This window comes from Sapajus apella, unplaced genomic scaffold (assembly GCF_009761245.1).
Source record: "Sapajus apella isolate SASKATOON/1434 unplaced genomic scaffold, GSC_monkey_1.0 scaffold77, whole genome shotgun sequence".
In the NCBI taxonomy this organism is placed as follows: domain Eukaryota; kingdom Metazoa; phylum Chordata; class Mammalia; order Primates; family Cebidae; genus Sapajus; species Sapajus apella.
Window position 1 is genome coordinate 3,700,936 of NW_022437017.1, and position 15,970 is coordinate 3,716,905.

General features: G+C 61.1%; 2 protein-coding genes across 5 annotated transcripts in view; one reads left to right on the forward strand and one right to left on the reverse strand.

Annotated features, from left to right (window-relative positions):
- Positions 1-3,281: 3,281 nt before the first annotated feature.
- Positions 3,282-12,233, forward strand: PRR36 (proline rich 36). Its single transcript, XM_032251966.1, has 7 exons — positions 3,282-3,695; positions 4,284-4,558; positions 4,679-4,781; positions 5,026-5,138; positions 5,230-7,866; positions 8,037-8,965; positions 11,691-12,233. Exons 2-6 carry the CDS (start codon positions 4,291-4,293, stop codon positions 8,552-8,554), a joined length of 3,639 nt encoding a protein of 1,212 aa, XP_032107857.1. The 5' UTR covers positions 3,282-3,695; positions 4,284-4,290; the 3' UTR covers positions 8,555-8,965; positions 11,691-12,233.
- EVI5L (ecotropic viral integration site 5 like) overlaps positions 12,204-15,970 on the reverse strand; it is a 32,754-nt gene continuing 28,987 nt past the window's right edge. For 2 of the 4 annotated variants that reach the window (XM_032251969.1, XM_032251968.1), the window contains exons 15-20: positions 14,928-15,068; positions 14,668-14,823; positions 14,406-14,552; positions 14,104-14,199; positions 13,916-14,011; positions 13,494-13,772 (exon numbers count right to left, since the gene is read on the reverse strand). In XM_032251969.1, coding sequence (XP_032107860.1) covers positions 13,494-13,772; positions 13,916-14,011; positions 14,104-14,199; positions 14,406-14,552; positions 14,668-14,823; positions 14,928-15,068 — 915 coding nt within the window. Of the gene's footprint in view, positions 13,773-13,915; positions 14,012-14,103; positions 14,200-14,405; positions 14,553-14,667; positions 14,824-14,927; positions 15,069-15,970 lie in introns of all 4 variants that reach the window. The other 2 variants (XM_032251970.1, XM_032251967.1) reach the window with 2 other exon arrangements.

Sequence of the window (15,970 nt, forward strand, 5' to 3'; positions counted from 1 at the left end):
AACAAAAAAACTCACACTTTAAAAATATATATGTATTTGTTATTTATTTATTTTTCTTTTACAGATGGGGTCTCCTTATGTTTCCCTGGCTGGCCTCAAACTCCTGGGCTCAAGGGGATTCTCCCATTTTAGCCTTCCCAGTAGCTGGGACTACAGTTGCCTGGCCCTCACCTGAGCCAGTGGCTATGCTGGGTAGTTCATCCAGCATCCCTTCCAGCCTGTTCCAAGCAACCACTGATGCGCTGTCTGTCACTACAGATTAGCTTGTGTTTTCTAGAATGTTCTATAAATGGAATCATACAGTGTGTGCTTTTTGTGGCTTCTTTTGTTCAGCGTGCTTTTGAGATTAGTCCCTGTTTTGAGCATAGCTGTAGTCTGTTCCTTTCTATTGCCAAGTTTCATTCCATTGTAGGGGACACTTTGATTCATGTTACTCATCCCTCATGTGGATGGAGGTTTTGGGAGTGTTTTTATAAGAGGGCAGAGTCCAGATCCCAATTAATTACGGGGCGGGTTTCGTGTACCCTGGAGGAACCCTTGCATCACAGTCAGAAGACAGGAGAGGCTGAGTGAGGTGGCTCCTGTCTGTAATTCCAGCACTTCGGGAGGCTGAGGTGGAAGTGTTACTTGAGCCCAGGAGTTCAAGACCAGTCTGGGCAACATATCGAGACCCTGTTCTTCTACAAAAAATTTAAAACTTAGCTTGGTGAGGGGGCAGGGAAGGAAGATGAAAAAAAAATTAACAAAACAGCCTGGCTTGATGGGGTGGCCCTTAGTCCCAGCTACTTGGTTTTTTTGTTTGTTTGTTTCCTTTTGAGATGGAGTCTTGCTCTGTCACCCAGACTGGAGTACAGTGGCGCAATCTCAGTTCACTGCAACCTCCACCTCCCGGGTTCAAGCGATTCTCCTGCCTCAGCCTCCCGAGTAGCTGGGATTACACGTGCACACCACCATGCCTGGCTACTTTTTGTATTTTTAGTAAAGATGGGTTTTCACCATGTTGGCCAGGCTGGTCTCAAACTCTTGACCTCATGATCCACCTGCCTCAGTCTCCCAAAGTGCTGGGATTACAGGCGTGAGCCACTGCATCCAGCCTGTTTTGTTTTGGTTTTGAGAAGGAGTCTTGGTCTGTCATGCAGGCTGGGGTGTAGTGGCATGATCTCGGCTCTCTGCCTCCTGGGTTCAAGTGATTCTAGTGCCTCAGTCTCCTGAGTAGCTGGGACTATAGGCATGTGCCACCACACCCAGCTAATTTTTTGTATTTTTAGTAGAGATGAAGTTTCAGCATGTTGGCTAGGCTGGTCTGGAACTCTTGTCCTCAAGTGATCCACCTGCATCAGCCTCCCAAATAGTCTCAGTTACTTGGGAAGCTGAGGTGGGAGTATCACTGGAGCCTGGGAGTTCGAGGCTGCAGTGAGCTGTGAAGCTGTGATGATAGTGTCACTGCACTCCAGCCTGGATGACAGAGTGAGATCCTGTCTCAAAAATAAATAAATAGGCCAGGTGCTGTGGCTCATGCCTGTAATCCCAGCACTTTGGGAGGACGAGGTGGGCAGATCACGAGGTCAGGAGTTTGACACCAACCTGGCCAACATGGTGAAACCCCGTCTCTACTAAATATACAAAAATTTAGCTGGGTGTGCTGGCAAGCACCTGTAGTTCTGGCTACTCAGGAGGCTGAGGCAGGAGAATCACTTGAATCTGGGAGGCAGAGGTTGCAGTGAGCCAAGGTCATGCCACTGCACTCCAGCCTGGGTGACAGAGCGAGACCTGGTCTCTACATAAAAAAATAAATAGGAGGGCAGGGATCCGTGTAGGTGGATGTGACTTGGGAGGAGGCAGTGGGTGTGGGTGGATAGACAGGGAAACAGACTGGTGTCATGCCACAAGGGGTTCACACTGGTGATCACTGGTAAACTGAGGGAGAAGATAAGGCCTAGAATGATCCAATCTGGAGGCCAAAGCAGGATATCCAGTTCTGCCATTTTTCTCTACCCTCCATTTCTGCAACCTCAAATGGGCACAATTTCCCCCACTCCACCCCAGTTCACCCAATGTCAAGTTGCATTATCCGTTTCCTGTGCATGGAGGCCCCCTGAAGTTCAGGGGGGAGTGAACTGTGCATATGAGCTTTCAATAGGGTGTCGATGGGGCAGAGGGTGATGGTTTTCTGGAATAGGGTAAGGAGTGGCTGTGAGTCTGAAGGGATGAGACATCCAGGTGGAAAACTCATGGAGGCCATATGAGGAGGGGACTTGGGCGACAGAGGTGACAAGGCCAGACTCTCCTTATATGGAGAGGGACCTGAGGAATCGCCATCTCCACCTTCAGGCTCCCACCCTCTTCATGCCACAGTCCTGGAGCACAGCTCTCCAGCGGAGTCCCCTGCTCTGGCTGAAGTCACCAACAAGGCACCTTCCACTTGCTCTGGCTGGGCTGGGACACTTGTACAGGATATTCTCTGCCCTTCATGAACTTGTTTTTTTTTTTTTTTTTTTTTTTTGGAGACAGTTGCTCTGCCACCTAGGATGGAGTGCAATGGCACAATGTTGGCTCACTGCAACCGCCGCCTCCTGGGTTCAAGTGATTTTCCTGCCTTAGCCTCCCAAGTAGCTGGGATTACAGGCGCTCCCCAGCACACCCGGCTAATTTTTGTATTTTTTGGTAGAGATGGGGTTTCACCATGTTGGCCAGGCTGGCCTGGAACTTTTGAGTCAATGATCCTCCCGCCTCAGCCTCCCAAAGTGATGGGATTACAGGCGTGACCCACCGCACCTGGCCTTATGTACTTGTTTTCACACCTCCCAGGTCGACATAACCTTGTCCTCCGGAAGCCCAGCTCTGCCAGGATGCCTCTGCTGACTTGACCTCCCTTGAGCTGGGAGGGTGTGGAGGGTGGGGTGCTCTACCCTGCAAGACGCCTGGGTCACCTCTCACTAGATTCTGTGTCCCTTGTCGCTCTCCCTCCTAGTCCTCTTTTCTTTCTCTCTTCCCCAAAGTCTGGGGTCTACTCTGCATCCCTGAAATTCCCAGGGCAGCATTCTCCTAGCAGTCCCCCGAACCCCCAATCAGATAAGGGGTTTCCTGGGGTCTGGGGAACACCTTAGGGTGTGAGGGGAGCAGCTGCCCTCCAGAGACCCTGGGCGGCCTGGCTTTCACAGACGCGAAGGACAGGACAGTGCCACAGCCACTGAGCGGCCGGATTGGTTGGTGGGCCAGCGGCGCGGTGGTACCGCCTCCTGGTTGCCAGGGCCCAGCCTATCCGCGTCCAGACAGTCCTTGGTCGCCAGGTGGTTGTGGTGTTGGTCGGGGCAGGTGTATGTGTTGGGGAGGACAGTGGAGGACCCCAGGGATTTGCTCCCAGTCCCAATCGTTAACTCTCTGGGGTCCTCAGGCGCAGCAGGGGAAACAGGCTTCTCCCGGACCGAAGAGAAGCCGTCCCTCTCTCCAACGTGCGCTTCTCCCCCATCCCCCTTGGCGCGCTTCCGCCGGCCGCGCTCCCGGATCGAGCGCGCGCCCCCGGCTCCCCCGCCCGCGCGCGAGGGGCGGGACCGGCTCGGCTACCCCGGCGCCGCCGCCTGCAGCCCCCTCCCCTCGCCTCGCCTCCTCGCCGCTGGCGGCCGCAGCATCGCTCCGGCCCGGGCCCCACCCCAGGCGACCCTGCGAGGAGGAGCGGCGGGAGGCCGGAGCCAGAGGTGAGCGCGACGTGAGCAGGTGGAGAGGCCGGGTGCGGGCCAGGCCCGGCTGGGGGAGGGGTCGGGCCCGGACGCAGCTCTTTGTCTCCCGGAGCCCGTTCGCGGGCAGCGGGGCCGCTCTGCCTCCCGGCAGGTGCAGGCATCCCTCGGGAAGGCCGGGGGAGGCCGCTGAAGGGTGGCGGGGAGACCCGAGCGTGCACTTCGGTCTCCCGCATCTGGAGCTTGTGGTAGTCCCCTGCTCTAGAGGCTGGCGGTATGGATCCCTGAGGGGGCAAGGGGTAGGAGTGTGGAGGTCGGTCCTGAATTGGAGCCGAGGCGGGGGAGGCGGGGAAGGCGGCGGGCTGGGGTGGGCAGGGCCTCTCCGCTTTGGGGAAAAGTGGTGGGGGTTGGGACTTGGGGACAGCGAAGAGCAGCGGGGCTGGTGAGTGGGTGTGGGTGTGTGGGAGCAGAGCGGATGGAAGCTGAGGCCGAGGTTTGGGTGTCCATGGTTGGCGATGCTGGGAAAGGGCATCGAGGTGCCAGGGTCCAGGTGTCTGGAGGCGGCATAGCTGTCCAGGACCTGGGATGAGGACCGGTTTGTCTCTTCAGGTGCAAGATGGACAAGAGGGACAAGGTGAAGGCAGGGGGCGCCGCGCGGACACCAGCTGCTCGCCTTCCTGGACTTCTGACCCCCAGGCCTCCAGGCTCTCCTCGACCCCCTCCCCCAGTAACCCCCGCAGCCCTCCGAGTTCTGGGAGCTGCGGAAGCTGCGGGGCGAAGGCGTATGGCAGAGAGAGCTGGGGGCACCGGCGGGGCCACTATTCCCGAGTCTGCTCCCAGGGCGGGACCAACTCGGAGTGCTGGGACAAGTTCTCGGAACCCAGGTACCCCAGCCTCCTTCCTCAGCTCTGACCCCATCTTCCCTCCCTATTGCTCCTACTACCTGCCCCGTCCCCCCTCCACCAGCTTTCTGGGGCACCTTTGACTCGGCCTTCTCCCCGCAGCCTCCAGACCCCCACCCCCTGGGAGGGGCGATCGTGTTCCTCCTGCCAAGAACACCAGCCCAGGTCCTGTTTCTAGCCTAGGGCGTGCCAGTGGGACCACCAGGTAATGTGCTCCCTCTCCCCAGTCCCCTAAGCCAGGGTGAGCATTACAGAGTCTGGAACCTTTTATTTTACACAAGTTGGGGCATGGGAGCACTTGTGTCCAGGTCACTGGGCACAAATAGGGTGAAAGCCATTATTGGTCCTAGAGAGGACGCATGCCGATTTCACAGATGGGAAAATAGAGGCTTGGGAAGCCAAACAAGGACCTAGGGCTCTACCTTGAGCGTGGCCCCTTCTGTCTCCAGGCCAGGCCCTCTTGGCCAGAAGGGACTCCGGACCCCAGCAGAGGAAACTGTGGCCAGAGGAAAAGCTACGGAGGCTCCCAAAAGGAGTGCCCTGAGCGCTGGGGCACGGAGAGGTATGTGACCTGGAGAGGAGTGGGGTTCCTGGCAGCGAGGGGGGCCGGCTCAGAGGTATCGGTGACCCTTAGCCTTCTACTTTTTCTCCAGACACTTCTGGGCCTACCCCAGGAACCCCCTCCCCGGCCATGGCCCGTCGGTCCCGGGCTACGGGCACCGAGGTGGGGCTCCCCCGGCCAGCTCCGAGTGCCCGGCCGCGGCCCTCAACAGAGGGTCCCCGGAAATCAGTGAGCAGCGCCTCGGAGCACAGCACCACCGAGCCAAGCCCCGCTGCCAGGAGGCGGCCCAGCGCCGGTGGGGGTCTCCAGAGGCCGGCCTCCCACCCCCTGAGCTCCAGCACCACCCCTCTCTCCTCCCCAGCCCGTTCTGGGCCTTCAGCCCGCGGAACACCCAGGGCTCCTGCGCATCCCTCGCAGCCCAAGTCGAAAGGGCTCCAGGCCCTGCGTCACCCGCAGGCCACACCCTCAAAGAAGGACTCAGCCCCAGCACTGGGCCCTCTTTCTTCCTCTCATTTGGCCACACCCTCTCCACCGGGTACCAAAGCGAGGCCCATACCACCTCCCTGCAATGCAGCCACTCCCCTGCCAGCGACGTTCCCTCCCTCTCCACCGGTCACTCCCCCTCCGCCAGCCCTGTTCCAAAGTCAGGCCCTGCCCACCCCGCCGGCCGCGCCCCACCCACAGAACCTTACCTACCTGCTGGCCACGCCCCTTCCTCTAGCCCCTCCTTCTCCCTCTGCTCCACCCTCTCTACAGACCCTCCCCTCTCCACCAGCCACGCCCCCCTCGCAAGCTCCACCCACAAAGCCGGTTACATCCTTTCCAGAAGCAGGCGTGTCTCCCGTGGCCACAGGCGCTCTTGTGGCTCCATTCTCGCCATCAGTTTCATCCCCTCTGCAGAGTATGCCCCCCACCCAGGCTAATCCAGCGTTGCCCTCTCTTCCGACTCTCCTCTCTCCCTTGGGCACACCTCCTTTGTTAGCCATCTCTCCTCTACAAGGCCCTGTTTCTCCAGCAACATCTCTGGGGAATCCGGCCCCTATCCTGGCCACAATCCCTCGACCAGGCCTTTCTGCTCTGACCACGTCCCCTCCGCAGGCCAGTCCTTCCCCATCGCCCCAGCTTCCCCAGGCCACGCCCCACACTCTGGCCACTATTCCTCCGCAGAACTCTCCATTTCTGGCCACACTGCCTCTGCAGGCCTCTCCCTCTCCTCTGACCACAGTCTCTCTGCAGGATCCTCCTCTAGTTTCTCCCTCTCTTTTGGCCCCACTGCCTCTGTCGGCCCCGCCCTCACCCCTGGCCCCACCGTCTCTGACCACGCCCCTTATGCAGGCTCCGCCCTCTCTCCAGACCATTCACCCAATACAGGTTCCACGTTCTCTGACCTCACTGTCTCTGCAGGCACCTTCCTCTCCAGGTTTGTCATCTCTGCAGGCCACAACTTCTTTAGGCTCACCCCGTCTGCAGGCCGCACCTTTCCTGACGATGTCCCCTAGTCAAACCCAACCTTCTTTGACCTCGCCTCCTCGGCTGGCCTCTACTCTTCCTGCTTCACCCCCTATGCAGGCTCCATCTTCTCTTGCCTCCCACCCTCCTCAGGCACCTCCCTCTTCCCTGATCACGCCCATTATGGAGACCCAATCTTCCCTAGCCCCGCCCTCTCTGCAGACAGCTTCTTCTTCCCTGTCCACACTCCATCTGGAGATTCCACCTTGTCCAGCTCCACTCCGTCTGCAAGCAACACCTTCCCCATTGACCACGCCCCCTCCGGAGACTCCATCTTCCATAGTCCCGCCTCCTCCACAAGCCCCACCTGCTCTAGTCTCACCCCCTTTGGAGGGCCTGCCCTCTCCCCCTCTGTCCCCTTTGGCCACGCCCCCTCCACAGGCCCCACCTTCCCTGGCCTTGCCTCCTCTGCAGACCTCTCCCTTTCCCCCTGCCTCACCTCCTCTGTCTCCCTTGGCCACACCCTCTCCACAGGCCCCAACTGCTCTGGCCACGTTCCTTCTGCAGGCCCCTTCCTCTCTCCCTGCCTCACCCACAGTGTCTCCTTTGGCCATGCCCCCTCCACAAACCCCACCCCCTTTGGCCGTATTTCTGCAGGCCCCACCCTCTCCCCCTGTCTCTCCCACAGTGTCTCCTTTGGCCACGCCCCCTCGACAGGCCCCACCCCCTCTGGCCGCACCTTCTCTGCAGGTCCTGCCCTCTCCCCCTGCCTCACCTCCAATGTCTCTTTTGGCCGCGCCTCCTCTGCAGGCTCTTCCCTCTCCCCCTACCTCACTCCCTGGGCAGGCCCCTTTCTCTCCCTCCGCCTCACCCACAATGTCTCCTTTGGCCACGCCTCCTCCACAAGCCCCACCCACTATACCCGCGCCCCTCCTGCAGGTCCCTCCCTCTCCGCCTTCCTCACCCACCCTGCTGGCCCCACGCCGTCCCCCAACCCCGGGTCCAGATACCTCTGTCTCGGGTCCACGGCTGACCCTGGCGCTGGCCCCTGGCCCGCCGCCGCCGCCCTCGCGCAGCCCGTCCAGCACGCTGAGCGGCCCGGACCTTGCCGGCCACAGCAGCAGCGCCACGAGCACTCCGGAGGAGCTGCGTGGCTACGACAGCGGGCCCGAAGGCGGTGCTGCAGCCTCCCCGCCTCCCGACGCAGAGCTCGCCGCCTGCCACCCGGCCTCCTGGAGCCGAGGCCCCGCTCCACCGCTGGCGCTCCGCGGAGCCACAGGTAAGAGGCACCTCAGACCCGGCCTGGCTGTGGGTGGGGTTGGAGGCGGGGCTTCTCAGCTCGTGGTCGGGACAGCTAGGTCCGGGGCGGAGCTTAGGCAAGGGGGCGTGACCTTGATACGGGGGCGTGGCTTATCACGCCCAAGGCCCACCTGGCGTCTCTCCCCGCAGGTGCGCAGCTGCCTTGGCCTCCCGCTGCCGGACCAGGCTCTGCTGAGGGTCTGTGCACCATCTACGAGACTGAAGGGCCCGAGTCGGCGACCCCCGCCTCAGGCGCCCCGGATCCGGGGCCCGCACCCGGGCCCAGCGCGGGCGGTGGGAAGGCGGCGGCAGGGACCGGGGCGGCGGCGTCCTCCCGGAGCCCGAAGCAGGCGCGCCTGGGCGAGCTGCCACTGGGGGCGCTGCAGGCGAGCGTCGTGCAGCACCTGCTGAGCCGGACGCTGCTTCTGGCGGCGGCCGAGGGTGCCGCTGGCGGCAGCGGCGGGGACCCAGGAGGCGCGGGTGGTGGTAGCGTCACGGGGAGCGCCCGAGCTGCACTCAGCGACGCGGAACTCGGCCGCTGGGCAGAACTGCTGTCTCCCCTGGACGAGTCCCGTGCCAGCATCACCTCGGTCACAAGCTTCTCTCCGGACGATGTGGCCTCCCCGCAGGGTGACTGGACCGTGGTGGAGGTGGAGACCTTCCACTGAGCCAGACCACAGCCCCGCCTGCTACATCCCACCCCTGCTTTAGGATCTGATCCTCCGGCTACGCCTGTTTGTCTTAGACCCCGCCTCCACTGCCCTGGAGAAACGCTCGGTGGATCGGTCTCAGCCCCCTAGAGCCTGAGTCTTTTGGCCCAAGCTCCACCCCTGCCTTTGGCCCCGGAGGCTTGAGACCTACCCACAGCTTTGACCCAGGCCCTCCTCTCGAGCTCCGCCCATTTGGTCTAGGACACACCCCCTTCCCCGAGCCCCGCCCCGTGTCCCCTGTATTGCCCATCCCGCACAACCTGAGTTTGCAATAAAACTGGGACACCGGGGCCTGCACACCTTCTCTGTTGCCTCGAGGGCCGGGGTTGGGGGCCTCCAGGGGTTGAGCGGCGCGGGAGACCAGGCCAGGTAAGGCCTTGCTGAGGGCTGTGCGAGAACCGGTTGGAGCTCTGGATAAAGAGCGGCTTTCCTCTTGTGGGAGAGAAGGGGCAGGCCAGGTGGGGCTACTGCAGGTCCCTGCGGAGTCCGAGCCATCTGGTGCGATGCACCCATCCGCGTGCGTTAACTTGGGCTTCTTGGTGTCCGACTTCCGGTGGAAACCTTTGGCGCTGGAGGGGCCTGGCTGGGGCTGTGCGCTAAAGTAGATGAGCCAGTGTGTGGCCGAGGTGAAGGAGTGACTGGAACACTTTTCTATTTTATTTATTTATTTTTTATTTTATTTTATTTTGTTTTTGGGACTGAGTCTTGCCCTGTCACCAGGCTGGAGTGTAATGGGGCTATCTCAGTTCACTGCAACCTCTGCCTCTCGCGTCAAGTGATTCTCCTGCCTCATTCTCCCAAGTGGCTGGGACGCACGTGCCACCATGCCCAACTAAGTTTTGTATTTGTAGTAGATACTGGGTTTCACCATGTTGGCCAGGATGGTCTTGATCTCTTGACCTCGTAATCCGCCCACCTCGGCCTCCCAAAGTGCTGGGATTAGAGGTGTGAGCCTCCATGCTTGGCCTATTTGTTAGTCTTTTGAGACGAAGTTTTGCTCTGTTTGCCCAGGCTGGAGTGCAATGGTGCAATCTTGGCTCACTGCAACCACCACCTTCCGGGTTCAAGTGATTCTTTTGCCTCAGCCTCCAGAGTAGCTGGGATATAGGCACGTGCCACCACACCCGGCTAACTTTTGTATTTTTGGTAGAGACACGGTTTCACCATGTTGGCCAGGCTGGTCTCAAACTCCTGACCTCAGGTGATCTGCAAGCCTCAGACTCCCAAAGTGCTGGAATTATAGGTGTGAGCCACCACACCTGGCCTGGAATACTTTTCAAACTCGATGCAGGGAACTGGCACTCCAGGGGAACAGGTGGGAAGCTCGGAGAGCACCGAGGCAAGGATGCAGGCCCCTTCCTATGTCCCCTCGGTGGGTGTAGGGTCCCGGGACAACTGCTCTGGTAGGGGATTGCAGGACAAAGTGGCCTCTCCCAGGACTGGGTGGGAGACGGGGTAGTCCTCACATTGTACCTTCTCTCCTGGTGTCCTCAAAGTGCCACATGGGGCATCCCACCCCCACAGGCGTCCTTTCCCTGTTGCCTTCCTCAGGCATTATCAGATTCCCAAATGCCTAATCAGTTTCCTGCCCTTCTTCCCCCAACTAACCCCAACTCTAACCCCCATCTCAGTCACCTTGACCCTGGAGCCTCTGAGCCCGAGCCTGGTCTCTCCCTGTTCCCAACTGCCCTGACAAAGACCTCCCCAATAGGCCTTTCCTCCCCTCCCCCCCTCCCACCGAGTCTTCTGCATGGCACCAAGAATGATGGCACATCCCCAGGCGGGTAAGAAGACAGTGGGATCTGGCATTGCGCCCTCGGCCCTGCCTCTGCCCCTGGACCCAGTACCCTTATGCCCTCCTATGGCCCAGTTCCTGTCAGTCACAGACCAGCAAGCTCTGTCTGTCCCCATCCCAGAGATGGGGATGAGGAGAAATGGGCTCTGGCCTGGAGGGGTGCTGCCACCTGCACCCCTGGGAGCTAGAGGAGGAGTACACCAGCACAGTTCCTCGGTCAAATTCAGAGTTTTGTGGCAAATCATAGAGGGGTCCTCTCAAGCTGGGCCCTGGTGGGGGTGGGGACCTGGGTGTCCTTGTTTCCAGACTCTGGAACAAGCCCAAGGCTGACTCCTGACATGCCGGGCATCCAGGGGCTCAAAACCAGCTGCCAGGAAGGACAGGGAAGAACCTCAGACTGTTCCTCTGGGATCCTGCCCCAACCTGGGGAGCCAGCAGGGGTAAAATTACCGTGGGAGCAGGAGGCATGGACAGTGACTGTCAGGGTCTCAGGGTTACATCTATACCATGTGTGTGGCCAGGAGAGCTGTCACATGATAGGACAGTGCATGGGACAACCAGGGTCATGTCCTCTGCTTGGCTGTCATGCAGGCATGGGGCACTTGGCATGGGGGCAGGGGTACTTTGTGGGCCCACACTGGGTGCAGAGGGCAGGCCCTGGCTGGCATCTGCCTGAACCCAATTAAGCTTCTGCCTCTAGGGACCAAGCTGGGTGGCTCATGCCTGTAATCCTGGCACTTTGGGAGGCTGAGGTGGGTGGATCACCTGTGGTCAGGAGTTTGAGACCAGCCTGGCCAACATGGTGAAGCCCCATCTCTACTAAAAATACAAAAAAAAATTAGCCAGGTATGGTCACAGGTGCCTGTACTTCCAACTACTCAGGAGGCTGAGGGAGGAGAATCACTGGAACCCAGGAGATGGAGGTTGCAGTGAACTGAGGTCATGCCACTGCCCTGCAGCCTGGGCGACAGAGTGAGACTACATCTCAAAAAAAAAAAAAAGTTTCTGCCTCTAGGAAGCTTTGCCTTGCCACTCCTGGCCTGGCTCTGTCCTCCACCCCCTCCCTACCACTGCTGCCCAACAGCTGGGACTCTGCGAACCTCTGTGGAGAATCCTACAAAGGACTCTTTCTGTCCCCCACCCACTGTCCTCCCTGCACTAGCCTCCCTCACAGACTCTGTGGTCCATCTGATGGGGCCCTCTCACCTAAGCCCTCCATGGGCTCCCCATAGCCCCCAGTCCAAAGCCCAAAATCCCTCTCCTGATGTGAGCAGTCCCTTCTTGATCTTGCACACCCAGGCTTTCCTGTTCCTCCTTCCTGGGAACCGTATGCCTCCTGCTGGTTTGATCTTCATGCTTTTCTCCCTGGAAGAGGTCCTGACACCACCTCCTCCAGGAAGCCTTCCCTGATCTCCCTGCACATTTGTCTATTGAGCACTTACCACATTAATGCAAGCTCCCCCCTGCCCAGTGCTTGTCTTCTCTGCTCTACTAGAGACACCCTCAGAGCCAGGCACAGGGCAGAGCACCCCAGGACGCCCCTGGAAGTGTGAGCAGAATGCATGCAACTGGGTCCTGGGCTTCCTGAAGCCCAGCAGTTCAGCGTGCCTCTCTCCTTCAGGAGAGGCCCAAGTTGATTCACCAAGGTGGGAAACCAGGCCCTGCCCCCAAACCGAATGCCCTTCTGTCTTCTCCCACCCCCATTCTATGAGACTGTGAGGAGCTCATCCCTTCCCTTGGCATGGTTTTCTGTCCCAGGGCTGGGGACCCACCGCTGCTTGTGATTCTCCTTCCAGCCCACAGGCCAGTCTGTGACTCTGTAAATACACTTTATTTTCCATCTTTCCTGCCTGGGCGACATGTGGAGTGAACAGGCAGTGTGCAAAATGGTGGTGGGCAGTGTGGGGGACGTGTGGGAGAGCCCCGAGGGTGCCTGCCCCAGTCCCCAGGCTTCATAACACTGAAGAGTGGGCGGCCAGGAATCGGGGACAGAGCAGGGGTCCCCACCCTAGGAAGCGCCAGGGAGATTGCTTGTGACGCTACTCTACTGGAGGCTCCAGGAGCACCGAAGGGGTCAGCCCCCAGGGTCACAAGACCCCGGGGGGTGGGGAGCAGGGAGGAAGGGGCCTGGGGGGCATCGTTGGATTTTGGCACCGTTCTCAGCTCTGATTCAGCAGAGACCACGGGACCACCAGGAGGAGGTGAGGGGAGGCCGCTCCACTGGGAAGGTCCTGCCCGGGGGCCTGGCCCTGGCTGAGGATGGGGCTGGGGACACAGGAAGAAAGGGAAGTACTACTGATGGAGGCCAAGGACCCCCACAGAGATACCCCTCCATCACTGGCCAGGATAAGGGGCGCGAGTGTCTCCCAGAGGAAGATTTAGGGTGCTGGGGAGAAGGGTCTCTTCACTTCCTTGAAGCTGCTCTGGCCCCAGAGAAGCAAGGAGACTTCCCGCTGGCCACCCACTCCCCAGGCGGCCCAGCACACAGTAGGGGGGACTTTGGTTTCTGCTGCAGGGGCCATGGTGCCTGCACCAGGCAGGAGAGGCCGGCCTGGCCTTCTGTCCCCAGCAGCCTGATTCCCCTAGAGACGGCCAGGGGCTAGTCAATGGTCACCTCCTTCCAAGGAGTGTCGTGGGGTGCTGATGTCCAGCCCAGAGCTGGCGCCCTCCTTCCTCAGGCCTCATCTAGCTCCTGGGTGCTTCCCAGTTGTGCCGCCCCTGTCCCAGAAGGAAGCCTGCTGGGAGGTGGGAGCTGCCTGCTCATTCAGTGCTGGGACCTCTGGGTCGTCTGTCCCCAGCCCTCTGCCCTCCTGTTAAGAGGGCAGTCAGCCCCTCCAGGCACCCATAGAATGCCAGAGGGCCCGGAGGGGTACAGACCAAAATGGGTAAACACTGCTGAGGAGGGAGAGCCTGCCCTGGGGTCCTAAGGAGCCCCAGGCTGGACCCTGCCCTCTGCGCTGCCTCACCGGGCCTCGCTTTAGGGGTGGCAGAGCCACAGAGGGCACGGAGTTTGTCAAGTGCGGCAGGTGGGGGGCAGAACGCGGACCGCCCGGGTGCCCCCCTGGCTGCGGCCTCCCGCCTCCGGGCGCTCGGGGCACGGACTCAGTTGTCCAGGCCCTGGCTGTAGGGCGCGGCCAGCTCATCGGGGTCGCTGTCTGAGCTGCCCTCGCTGTCCTTAGCCGGCCTTTCCAGATGGCGGAAGAAACGCGCATCGCGCGGGGACAGTGGATACAACGCGTCCTGCAGGGCCGCGCCCACGCCTACGCCGAGTAGCTCCTCGTCTGACGAAGGCAGCGAGTCCTCGTCCAGGTGCCGCGCCAGGTTCAGCCCATCGAAAGCCAGCGGGTCCTCGAAGGGCGGCGGGCCCTTCAGCAGCCGCACCTGGGGCGGGGGACGGGCGCTGCAGGCGTGGACCGGCCTTCTGTCCCGCCCTCCCAGCCACATCCTCTGCAAGGCACCGGCGTTCGGCTCGTCCCGGGCCGACGACACCCAGGCCTGTCCCCGGCATCCCCGAGCCGGCTCACCTCGGCCTTCAGTTCCTCGATTTGGTCCTTGAGCTCTCGGATGTACTGCGATGAGTCTGAGTGGTTCAGCTGGCCCTGGATGCGGCCTTCCTCCCTCTGCCGGGTGGGCCAAGTCACGAGGGGTCAGCGCTAGGCTGGGCCGGGGGTCCGGCCCAGTCCCTGACCCTGGTCCCGCCCTCGCCTCTCACCTGGATCTCCAGCTCAGCGATGCGCTGCCGCATCTCGGCCACCGCAGCCATGCTGTCGGCCTCCCGCAGTCGCACCGCCATCACCTCCTCCTTGCTCTGGGGTCGGGGAAAGGAGAGCTGGTCAGTGGGCGGAGCGAGGCCGCGACGAGGGGCGAGTCAGGGGGCGGGGGCGCAGGCGGGGCCGCGGGCAGGGGCGGATCAGGAGGCGGGGCCACGGGCAGGGGCGGTTGGGGGCGGGGCCTCATGTAGGGAAGCGTTCGGGGATGGTGCCACCGGCAGGGCGGGGCCCGGGGGAAAGGTACCTTGCATTCGGCCTCGGCCTGCTTGCGGCGGCTTTCGCTGAGCTGCGTCTGCAGCCCCTTGTTCTGTGCAGCCAGGTACTGCAGCTTCTCCTGCAGCGCCGCGCGCTCCGCCTCCACGCGGTTCAGAAGGTTGCGGTGGATGTGGTCCTGGGGGTGGGAGGAAGGGAGAAGGGAGGACAGCGGTGGTCAGAGCCTAATCCAGGGGCCTGCCACTGACACCATGCCGCTCCCCCGACGGGCAGCCCCGCCACCCCCAGCCCACCTGCGTTTCCAGTTCCACTACGCGCTGCCGCAGCTCACGGCCCTCGGCCTGGGCCTGGGCCTCGCGCAGACGCACGCTCATCAGTTCGTCCTGCAGCTCGCCCAGGACCAGCTTCCGTGGGGACTCCTTCCAGCGGCCGCCGCGGGCCAGATGGGCCTGGGGGGTGATGTAAAGAGGCCGGCGGTCAACCTCCGCCCAAGGACCCCGAGGGGACCGCCCCAGGGGGGTGCTCTGTCTGCCGGCGCCCACATGGCCCTCACCTGCCAGGTGTCCGAGAGCTCCTGCAGCTGCAGTTTCAGCTCCCGCGTCGAGGCCACCGCCTGGCCCTCTCGCACCTTGAGCGCCTTCAGCTCCTCCTGCAGCTGCGCCACGTTGTTCTCGTCGGGCAGCGAGCTATTCCTCTGCGGGGAGAGAGGGGTCAGGGCCTGGCGGAGCAGCGCAGCCGCATGGCTCTTACTGCAGGACCAACGTCCCCAGCCACATTTCCTTCTGAGCTTTGCCTTGGGCGGCTCAGATGGTGGAGGGCGGTGCCCTGGACAAGGCCCACAGGGAGCGGACCCGCCTGTGGAACCTGGCTGGAGCTCCTCGGCTGTAAAATGGGTGTGGTAATAGCACCTACTCTCACAGGGCTGTCCTAGGGCAACTCCCATAAAGGGGCGTCCTGCACACACGTGACCGCTAAGAACAGCCAGGTCTGAGATCCATCCCCTCAGGGACATGATCAGATGGAGGACCTGCCCCAGCAGAAACACCATCTGCCCTCCAGCCCCCAGGCCAGGCCACACCAGGCCAGGCAGTCCCTCTTCCTGGGAACAGGCTCCATTTTTTAAGATGGAATCTTGCTGTCCTGGCGTCCCAGGGCTCAGTGATGGACGATTTGTGCTTCAGGACCCAAACCCAGCTTTCTGGATGAGGTCTGCACTGTGTTTGGGTCTAGAGCTGGGACGGATCTAGCAGCGTGTACTGGAGGCACACTTCCCTGTGAAGTGGAGGGAGGTGGGAGGGGAGCCTAGCTCTTGGCTGGTGATGGAGGCCTGGAAGCAGATGGCCTCTCAGTCCTTGATTTGGGAGGAATCCCAAAATAGTGCAGGCTTGAGGGGGTGGGGCATGGCTCCTGCTGAATGTGCAAATGGGTCCCTGGGTGCTTTCCTTCCTCTGGGAGCTCTGGGGGAGAGTAGACTCAGTGCCAACTTAGAGAGCAGTTTGGGAGGGACCCAGAAGGCCTGGGATGGGTGTCACCATGGCAATATGTAGGGAGGCAGACCTAATGGGTCTGGGTCTTCCTTTCTCTCCTTCTTGTCCC